Here is a 10,851-nt window from a genome sequence, read left to right as displayed (position 1 = left end):
AGGATGTTTCGGTCTGACATGAAAGCAGTTTGGGACGGCTGCACCACAGAATGCGCAATCTGCGTGAGTCTATTTGTCCCAACCTTGGCGGAAATTTTGAAACTTACATTCCGAAGATAGATAGGCCTGAACTGCTCAATTCGCATTTCCTCTGTTTTCTTAGGAAGCAAGGTAATGGTTCCAAAATTCAGATGAAACAAGTGAAGTTGTCTATCGAATAAATCCTGGAACATCGAAAGCAAATCCCCTTTAATGATATGCCAGCACCTCTTATAAAACTCCGCTGGAAATCCATCCGTCCCTCAGAGCTTTATTATTCTTCATTTGAGAACTAGCTTCAAACACCTCTTTCTCCGAGAACGGAGCAGTTAAAATATCGTTCTCATCAGAAGCAAGCTGAGGGACATCTTCAATCCGCGACTCATCCAGAGATACGAAATTATCCTCCGTAGGCCCAAAAAGCTGCTTATAATAATTAGTGATGTATAATTTAAGATTCTCCTGTCCTACAATCGTCCCTTCGTCTTGCTCAAGCTGAAAGATCATTTTCTTTCTATGCTTGCTGTTGGCGATCATATGAAAGAATTGAGTGTTGGCATCCCCCTGGATCACCTTGCGAACCTTCACCCGCAATGCCCACTTCAATTCCTCTTCTCGCAGGAGCTCTTTCAATCTCATCTCCGCATCTAATTTAACATGAAGTTTCGTTACATCTAGGATCATGGACTCGGCTTTGACATCTAAGGCCTGAATAAGGGTAAGGAGCCTTTCCTTTTCAACCTTATAAATCCCACTGAGATTCTTAGCCCACCCACGCAAGAAGCTTCGCACGTGTCGTATCTTATTCTGCCATCTCTCAATTGGAGTCCTTCCTCCTGAATCTTTAGCCCACTCCCTGGCTATAAGATCAAAAAATCCTTCTCTCCTAAACCACGCTAATTAGAAAGAGAAGGTATTCTTATTCCCCACGTGCGTTGCCTCACCCAAGTCAACCAGTAAGGGGGTGTAGTCCGAGATTCCGCGCGATAATGCCTGGACGGTAACCAGAGGAAACTTCTGTTCCCAGTCAACGCTCGCGAGGACACGGTCTAGCTTCTCAAAAGTGGGGGTTGGCAGAGTATTAGCCCATGTGAATTTTCTTCCCGAAAGCTCTATCTCTCTCAGATCCAAGCTTTCAATAATGGTGTTAAACATGAACGACCATCTGCCATCAAAATTATCATTGTTCTTTTCGTCTCTCCTTCTAATAATATTGAAATCACCCCCCACTAAGATTGGAATCTGCTCAGACCTGCAAATACGGACTAAATCCGCCAAAAAATATGGTTTGAGTTCTGGTTGTGCGGCCCCATACACCGCCACCAGGGCCCAATTAAACCCGTCGACCTTCGACCTAACCCGAAACTTGACGGCAAAATCTCCCATGACCACAGCTCGGACTTCCAACTTCTCACATTTAACCCCAAGTAAGATCCCACCTGATCTTCCTCTCGGGGAAGACAGTCCAGTCATAATCGACACCTCCCGACAACGTATATAGGAATTGAGGGGAAAAGTTGCCTCTTCCTGTTTTAGAAAGGGCAATAAAGTCCAACCTATGGTCGATAGAAGCCTCTGCTAGAAATCTTCTTTTAGTGAAGTCCCTCAGACCTCTGTTATTCCAAAAAATTCCTCTCATAACTCATCATGAAATTTTTTGGTCATTCGGTTCCTAGCACTTCTACGCACCGTTGAGACTGGGTAAATTTTGCGTTGCCACTTGCGTTTAGGCTTAGCTACTTCCTCCACCCGGTCCTCACAACCGTGTTCGGTGGGTCTACCGCAAGTATCCTCTATAGGTTCACTCCCCCCAAGAGGTAAAGAACCTCCCTCCTCCTCAGTCTCAGGAGGGGAAGGGGCAATATCTGCACAAAGCGTATCTAACACCTTTACTCCCAACTGAGCAATATCGGAATCGTTCATAGGTTTAATGGCTGCTAAATTGTGAATCATGTCTAAAGCACGATCCGCTTCAAGATCCAAGATGTCATTAACCGAATGCGAGATCTCATTATCATTACTACCTAGTGAAACTCCTAGCTAATTTGCATTATGAATAATCTCAACATCAGGAAAGTGCAAAATAGAATTGGAGGTGTTGACCGACATACCAGTAGTGACCTCAATATCACGAAGCTTGGCCGCCCGCCTGGCGCACCTCAACTGCATGTCATCAATGTCCGACTAGTCTTGAAGACGACAGCTCATCCGCCGCCCCTCAGACACCGGATCCGGGATACCTCCAAAAGCTATGACCTCCTCCCTAGTGGCCTTGATAGGGGTAAGGCCTCCCGCCCCACCCCCACCGCGCGGATGTAGAGAGTCCCCAGGGCCTGCTGCTGGCACCGGCCCCGGTGAACGTAGGGGGGTGAAAATGCTGGCCATCTGCCCATGCTCCCCATTAGTCGTGGACAACTCAATCGTCGGCTCACCCATAGGCTGGCGGTGGGAGATAAGAACAGGGGTCGCCTGCCCTCGCTCCTCTCGAATAGCAGCTGTCACGCTGGCGGGAGAGGCATCCACAGTAATCGACGATGGCAGGAGCAACCCCTGCGGCGGAACAGGCGGCTGCTGGCCCACAGAGCCAACAGACGCCGTAGGCGTGGTCGCCCTGACTACCACAGGAGAAGAAGGAACTGAGGCCTCCTGCCCTGGTCTCCCTCTCAACCTCGGCACGTCGCCGATCGGCAAAGAAAGAACCTCGTCCTCGGTCCTCAACCGTGGCACAGCAGCTGAAAGAGAAGGGGGAGAAGGGGCCACCTTCCCACGATCCTCCACCCCCTCAGTAAAGACCTCACCCACAACAAAGTCTAAGGGGGGAAGCGTGCCGTCCAGCACGTCATCATACTCCACCCGATCGCTCCAAAGCCTAGGAGGAGCAAAAGCAGGCTCAAAAGAACCGAATCGCAGCATGTTCATGGGTACCGTAGCAGAAGGAGCAACCCCATACCCAGGCGCCTGCAAGGTGGGGCTCGGCCCGTTCGCCGACTCAGGCCCAACATCATCCCCTTGCGTCTCCGTGTTCCCCGAACCATCATTGTTATCATGCATATCCACATCCGTCCCTGCCATAGCCTCAGAAAAAAGATCTGTATCCTCAAACTCAATGTCAAGATCGAAGACCATGCCCCTGTAAGTCCACTTGACCACATCATGCACAAACTCAATATCGAGGACACTCACCAACAAGCGTGCCACTCTATTAGCTCTGGTGAAAGCCATATCGACCTTCTCGGTCTTTCCGACCAGAAACCCCAAGCTAGCAACAACCTGAGCATCCTGAAGCGGCTTGTACGGAGCCCCTGAGAAACGCAACCAGACCTGGGTGAGAGGTTTGCCTTGCGGCTCAACTCGCTTCCACTCATGGAACTCGAGGATGCACTCAGTGCCAGGTACTCTGCATAACCCAAAACTCAACATATGCTCCAAGTCCTCCGAAGTAGGAAAATCAACCTTATTAGAGTTGGCCTCGAGACGAGTGAGCTCCGACTCAAAGTTACCTGGAACTAACTCAGTGAGCCTGTGCATAATTTGCGCCTCAGACACATCACTCTTAGTAACTTTGACAATCCCTGTAGTTGTGCTCTGGGTTCGTCGGGTATCTCCCTCTCACTAGGAGACTCAAAAAACATCAGCTCAGCATAATACACTCCGTAGATGGTGATACTCGGCATCTGATCCCGCAGAATAGGGCACTCCCCCGTGTCATGCGCTGGCTTGAGGCAGGTATCACAAAGTTCAATTACACATTCCGCAATAAAGTGGCCCCTCTCACCACAGCGATAGCACAACATCTTCCCCTTCTTACGGGCCCACTTGGAGGCTCTATCCGCATATGTCTTATCGGCAGTACCAACAGCATCCGACACTATGGTCTCAGTCTCAGGTACCACAGCAGTGGTAAGTGCCGTAACCACCTCCATAGCCTGCCAAGACACATCCGGCATCTGACCGGTAGCAACCGCCTCAGCCGTCGGCTCCGCGACCACAGGTGGAGGAGGTTGGCGATAACGGTTCCTACCACCGCGATCACCACGATGTCCTTGGTAGCCACCTCACTGCCAGTAATTTGGGCCAGATCCCCCCTCAACAAAACCACCCATAGGGCCGTACAACGGTCTTTCAGCTGAGCCATCACTTTGCCATGCATATCCGTGCCCGCCGCCGATGAGCCACAATGATGGCCATCCCCATAGGCATTGTAGCCATCGTCACCCCATTGTCCCCGGGGTTGTTCAAAACCACCTCGGTTCACCGGTATACGATCAACATCTGCAGCATCTTGAGGCGATACATGAGTTTGAACCGGCAAGGCCCGATGCTGGGCGGCCGAGCCATGTAGTGGGGTGGCGGTGCTGCTCGCGGCTGCTGCCCAGGTGCCGCCCGTGGCTGCTGCCCATTGCGAGGAGCAGCAGCGACCACATCGGGCTGTGGAGGCCGAAGACCACTGCCGCGCCCCGCCACAACACTAGTGGGTGCCAGCGCGACCGGTCCGGGTGCCAGCGGCCTAGGACCGGAACCACCGCCACGCCCCACCGAGCCGGTACCTTGTGCCGTCCCAGTGACCACCTTGGGCCTCTGAACCGGTGGAGCAGCACCACCATGCCTAGCCGGCGCAATCCCTGCGACCACCGGTGCCTTCTGCCCTAACACCTGCTCGATGTGTTGAGCCACAGGAGCAGCACCACCCCGACCACGCCCGGACGGCGCCGCCCCGGCGATGACCGACCCCTTCTGACCAGCGGGAGGAGCACTCCCCCGACCCGCCATGGCTTCAAGAGGAAAGATGTGGCGCGCTCGTCCAGGGTCCGCACGCAACGAAGCCAGGAACTCCACGGCGATGCCGAACCCTAGGAGGCGGCGATAGGATGATGTGGGACCGATCCTCGATCAAAACCATGCATGGGCCACCGTCCAGTACCGATGTGGCATCCGGGATAGCCTGGGCCTCATACCCAGCTATCCCCAGCCCACACTGGTTCGGTCTAGATTGGGCCGAAAGCACCTTCGCAGACCGGACCGAAGTCACATCCTCGGGCCCAGCTGCACCAACCAAAATTTTCAAACGCTTGATCCGCGCGTTTCGGATCTCAGCCAGCCGGCCGGTCACCGGCTCCGGCATCTCCGCCGCCGCCGCCCGTTTCTTTTTCTTTCTCTGAACAAGTTTTCACGCACCTGCTTCAAAAAAATCGGAAAGGGTGGGCTTCGGGAGACTCACCTTTGGAAGAGGACCTCGCCATGGCCGGATTGCCGAAGCCGCCGTAGGACGATGAACGATGCGGCACACAATCTCGAAGATGTCCTCCTCCTTCAATCCCGATCTCGCCGGATCATCGCGCGAGACCGACAGATCGACGAGTAGTGTGACCTCGTGCTCGTCATAGCCCACTCTGAACGCTTCACAGACCGCGTCTGACGGCGTCGGGGAGCCCGCCGGCGGCTCCTCCCCGTCCGAGTCACCGGCCTCGCCTTCCGAGTCTTCGATGCCGTCCGACAGCGCCCAAAATCTTCCCCCAACGCGCCGATCCATGGCGGATGAGGCCGCCCGAGGCGGCGTCGCCTGCAGGGTCGCCTTCACGGGCATGCACAATTTCTTAAAAATGGGAGAGAATTTCACTTCCCAGCCTCTGCACCAACTAGGGATGCATACGACCATTTTAGTATGAGTACCAAGATAAATATGGTCCTCAGAATTTTTTTAAAATGAGTGTCAAGATATATCTTGATACGTGGTTCCACCACACATCAAACTTGATCCTCAATAAACGAGGGAAACTGCAAACCAACTATTGAGCTCGGGTCGTTAGGCTGCACAACTGCAAACCAACTATTGAGCCAAGGCTCTCTTTGCAAAACTCAATCAGACATAAAAAGAAAAAGGTTAAATTAAAAATACTCACATAAATCTTCACGTAGAATCAATGACATTGGACTTAAATATGCAATACCTAAAGCACATCTAGATCTGTTTTAGCAAAACAGATAAATAATCCGTAGACCGGAATTTCCATTAGGCAATATATGTCAGGTAACAGATTCAACAGGGAGACAGACCACTACATCAAGATACACCGTCGCGTCCGAGATAACCTCCGGCGGTACCAGCGCTACACCCATATAGCTGGGGACAGGGCTCGTGGTGGGTCATATACACGTAGGCACAATTGGGTACAAGATATACGAAAGATACAACTCCGATGCGGGGCTTGATTACGTCCCGGACTTTTTTTCTCGTCGTCGTCGCCATCATCATCGGAGAGGAAGCGCTAGCTATAGCAACTTTAGGTACATGACCGGATCACCATCACCATGGGGTCATGTGTATCTGTAGTGTAGTACTGGTGGTTTCATGCTGGAAAGGGAGGAGGCTAGCTGTGCTCGAGGGCTGTTTCGGCCCTTCTTGCACCAGACCAGCCATCACTGGGTCTTGAGGTACCATGGCCTGGAAAAAGGGGAGAATAAACTGAGGGTTAGTCTAGGTTCATAGGCATGGATTTAATGACTGAAACTGAAATCCACAAACGAAATAGAAATGCTTGGCTCACAGTATAACAAGTCTGAATGTTCCCTGTAAAGGCAGGGGGAGAGAGAGATGCCGACAGAAACAAAGGTCTTTTCCAGTCAAGAACATTAATTTGGAAATAACATATAGAGCGGATCTATTCTAGTCTAGCTAGTGGGGCAAGAGGAAGAAACCTAAGATTGGAATTTGTCCGGGTACGTTCATATGCGAAAGGAGAGAACAAAACGTCAACTGTTAAAAGGAGGGACAGCACTTTATGCCCGTCGAAAGGACAACAAGCTTTATGTGCAAATCTTGAGCAAAAGCATTCTCTAGCTACCTGCTTACTACACTTTTCTGGTATCCCGGACAAATTAGCATCCCGTTTGCGCTTTTTTTTGCCAATTAAGGGTATGCTGTGGTTAAAACATAAAGCCTAGAACCCTAACAAAGACGCGCTGCTTTTGAGGTTAGTTATCAGATGGAGTGTTGGATATATTCTAATGCTGTCCTTCTTCACCGTTTTTATAGGTTTTACTGGTAAATCCATAAAATCAACTCTGTGTTTACCTGAGGAGCCGACTGAAATTAACTGCGATAAACCTGACAGCAGTTAACTATAGTACAGCTGCGCCTGTGTATATGACCAATAAAATACATGGAACATCATGAGCAACACCATTTTGATTTTTTTTTCCTCGGCGGCACAAAGTGTGATCAGGTCATCGGCGAACAAAAATTATCTTGTTAATATTTAAGGTACATGACTGAATCATTGTTGGATAAACCTCAGAGATATCACAAAACAAAAGATGATAAAACGTCAAAAAAATCTAAGACCTAGGTATTCTGCATGTTGATTTCAGAAACCAATGATTTCGTTTATGACCAGTTTGACTGAATTTCAATTAAAATTGATGATCCAAGCAAGTTACTCTCACTAAAGGTTTAACCAGATTGGCTAATATTTATCGGAGAGGGCTCCTAGAAATACACCTCAAGGTTTGAATGAGCAGTTCATGCTTAGCTTAGACAAAACAAGCTCCAAGGACGATAACACAATGATATCGCGAAAAGAAGATCATACTGTTCAGACAAAGCAAATGCTAGCACGTACGAGCATGTACTATATGATTTTAATCAGGTAGTTCATCCTATAAGTAAAATGGAACATGGAGATCTGTTTAGCTTGCAATTAATTAAGCAGGCATGCCATGTTTTGCTGTAGTAATTAGCTTACAACTAGGATTACTATAAAACTTGATCTCCTGAACATAGAAGTGTTGAAGTGTAAGTGACATCACCGCAATGATACGTAAGTGAAAAAGCAAAGCGCATGGTTGGCTATGCTCAGTGAAATGAATGAACAAAAATATGTTCATGCATGGATTAGTCATGCTAAAATTTGCCTCTCAAGAATGGAAAAGAAGCCAATGCTACTACATTTGCAAGACCACATAAATTACAAACAAAATTGAGTCAAGATTCAAGAGATAACCAAATAGTATAGCATTTGCAAGACATGCAGAGTAAGAAGGGAACAGAGAAGTCCATGCCCAAGGGAGCAGCAAGAAACCATGCATATTAGTAGAGGGAAATCCATGTATGGAAGGAATATAAAGCATCCAGTGCAAGTGACTGCACAGAGAAAGCTAGCCAGGCCGGCCGAAAGGAACACCGCCCTTTCCCTTTGCACACACCACATGAGTAGTAGAGGCTGGCCACTTATATGATGATGCATGTGCATGGATGGAACAGTCCAGAACTAGTATGAGTTTCGGACAGACTACTTACTACCTCTGCCCGTCGCTGCTGCCACCGCGGCTGGAACCGCCTTGGTTGTTGTTGCTGCTGCCGCCGGCACCGTTTGTATGAATCTCGTCCACGTCTTTTACCAGCTCTGCAAGGTGCTTCTTCACATCCTCCACCGACTTGCCGTCGCCAACTTCCCGCGCCACGTTCTGGAAGAAGTCCGGCGCGTCCCTGTCGTACTTGTTTAGCGCCACCTCGAACACCTTGTTCTGCTTGAATGTCCACGATGAACTCATGCTTGACTGGGCTGTGGCTTCTCAACAGGAAAGAAAACTAAGGTGGATTGCAATGACTACTGTTACTGCTGCTACTACTAGTGCTACTACGGTTGCTAGATCACCGGGCTTGGCTTGGCTTGTGTTTGTATGCAACAAGAGTGGTGGCAATGGTGCAACTTATATAGTGGGAGGAGAGGCTAGCTGGAGAATAATGCTTGGGAATGGTGGGGGTGGATTGGAGGTGTTAGCAGCAGTACCAATGGGCAAATCAACGACAAGCTTGCATAGGAGCCACAAGAAGAAAGAAAGAAAGAAGAAAGGAGAGGAGAGATTTCATTTCATATTTTCATTGTACAAAATGAAATGCCGGGGAGAATCAGCATCGTCTCCTCGGGTCTGCCGGAGGAGGGGGAGGCCCCTTTCATCTCTTTTTGTCCCCATATCTTCACTGAGACTATTTGTACTTTAACCAGGCTAATGACTACTATGATTAGTAATTACCGTAGGCTAAAAATACCTAAGAGCATCTCCAACAGCCGCCGAACACGCCGCGCGCTAAAATCTACTTTGCCGCGCGCCCATCTCTTGGTTTGGCGTGACGGGCAGCGCTGACTCCAGCAGCCGCGTTAAAATGCAGCGCGCGCGCAGCTCCAGCAGCACGCAAAAAATGCAGCGCGCGCGACTCGCACAAACAATATATGCATTTCAAATAGAAGCAAAAAATATCAAACTATAACAAAATAAATCAACAATAAATAGTTCAATTTCGTTATTACAACCCAAACAAATAGTTTATCGTTCAGTACAACAAATAGTGCAATAAACACAATAAATAGTTCATGAACAATGCAATGTCGAACGCACAAATCATGCTCTTTGTCGTCCATGCCATGCCCACCACTCCTCAATGAGATCCTTCTGAAGATCATTGTGCGCTGCGGGATGCCGAATGTCATGATAGGAGGCAACAAAACGGGCCACCCTTTCAGCCCTCCGTCGCACTCGCACGGGATGTCCCAAGAGCTCATACTGTGAGTAGTCTAAATCTTGGCCATGCTCATTCTCGATGATCATATTGTGCATGACCACACAAGCGTGCATGATGTACCAAAGCATTTTTTGATACTAAAATCTAGCCGGTCCTCTCACAATAGCAAATTGGGCTTGCAAAATCTCAAAAGCTCTCTCCATATCTTTTCTAGCCGCCGCCTGAGCATTGTAAAAATCAAGATTTTTCTTACCTTCAGGCTTTTTCGACGGCTTCACGAAGGTTTGACACTTTGGATAGATGTCATCCGCTAGATAATAGCCATAGTTGTATGTACCGCCATTTGCTACAAACTGCACCGGTGGCAACTCACCATTTGCAATCTTATTCATCAGTGGAGACCGGTTGAAAACATTGATGTCATTCAAAGATCCAGACATTCCAAAGAATGCATGTCAAATCCAAGTCTCTTGATCGGCCACCGCTTCAAGGATTATAGTGGAATCTTTTTTTTGCCCGTGGAATTGCCCATGCCATGCCTTTGGACAATTCTTCCAACTCCAATGCATGCAATATATTGAGCCAAGCATGTTAGGAAAGCCGCGGGCTTTGTTCGTCGCCAATAGCCTTGCGGTGTCTTCAGCATTGGGAGATCTCAAATACTCCTCGCCAAACACTTGCACAATTCCGACTGCGAAGAGCTTGACACACATGATGACTTGACTCTCACCCATAGCCAAGTGATCATCAACTAGATTAGCCAAGATACCGTATGCCAACATACGCAAAGCGGCTGTCACCTTCTGAAAGGTGCTATGCCCGAGCTCTCCGGCGGCATTCCTCCTTTGCTGAAAAAACCGGTCATGGCTCACTAGTTTCTCTGCAATGCGCCTGAACAACTCGGTGCTCATCCTAAACCAGCGATGAATGTACGACTCTGAGTATGTGGGATTCTCCACGAAATAGTGCCTCATCAATTTGTTATGGGCATCGATCCTATCCCTCCAAATTTTCTGCCGACCCATAACCGAACCACCGTGGTTCGGTTTTTTATTGATATGCATAGCTAGGATCCTTGCAAGGTCCTCCTCCTCTTCCATATCAAATTCTTCTTCGGAAGAATCATACGACGAACTCATCTACAATGTTCAATACTATGCTATAAAAACTAGAATCAACATGCACCAAATTCATGACGTTTGAGCAATACATACCTTGCAGGCGTTTTGTCGAACACCTTGCAAGCGTCGAGCGGCAGCGAGCGCTCGGGCGTTGTTCGTCGGACGACGGAC

General features: G+C 49.0%; 1 protein-coding gene across 1 annotated transcript; it reads right to left on the bottom strand.

Moving 5' to 3' along the window:
- Window positions 1-6,022: 6,022 nt before the first annotated feature.
- LOC119330753 (protein RADIALIS-like 4) lies at window positions 6,023-8,730 on the bottom strand. The gene is made up of 2 exons (XM_037603881.1): window positions 8,339-8,730; window positions 6,023-6,481 (listed from the first exon to the last, which is right to left on the bottom strand). The coding sequence occupies exons 1-2, from the start codon at window positions 8,587-8,589 to the stop codon at window positions 6,457-6,459; spliced, it is 276 nt and encodes a 91-aa protein (XP_037459778.1). The 5' UTR covers window positions 8,590-8,730; the 3' UTR covers window positions 6,023-6,456.
- Window positions 8,731-10,851: the final 2,121 nt, after the last annotated feature.

Source organism: Triticum dicoccoides, chromosome 7A (genome assembly GCF_002162155.2).
Source record: "Triticum dicoccoides isolate Atlit2015 ecotype Zavitan chromosome 7A, WEW_v2.0, whole genome shotgun sequence".
NCBI lineage: Eukaryota > Viridiplantae > Streptophyta > Magnoliopsida > Poales > Poaceae > Triticum > Triticum dicoccoides.
The sequence above is the reverse complement of the archived record's forward strand: the minus strand, read 5'-3'. Positions and strand labels throughout refer to the sequence as shown.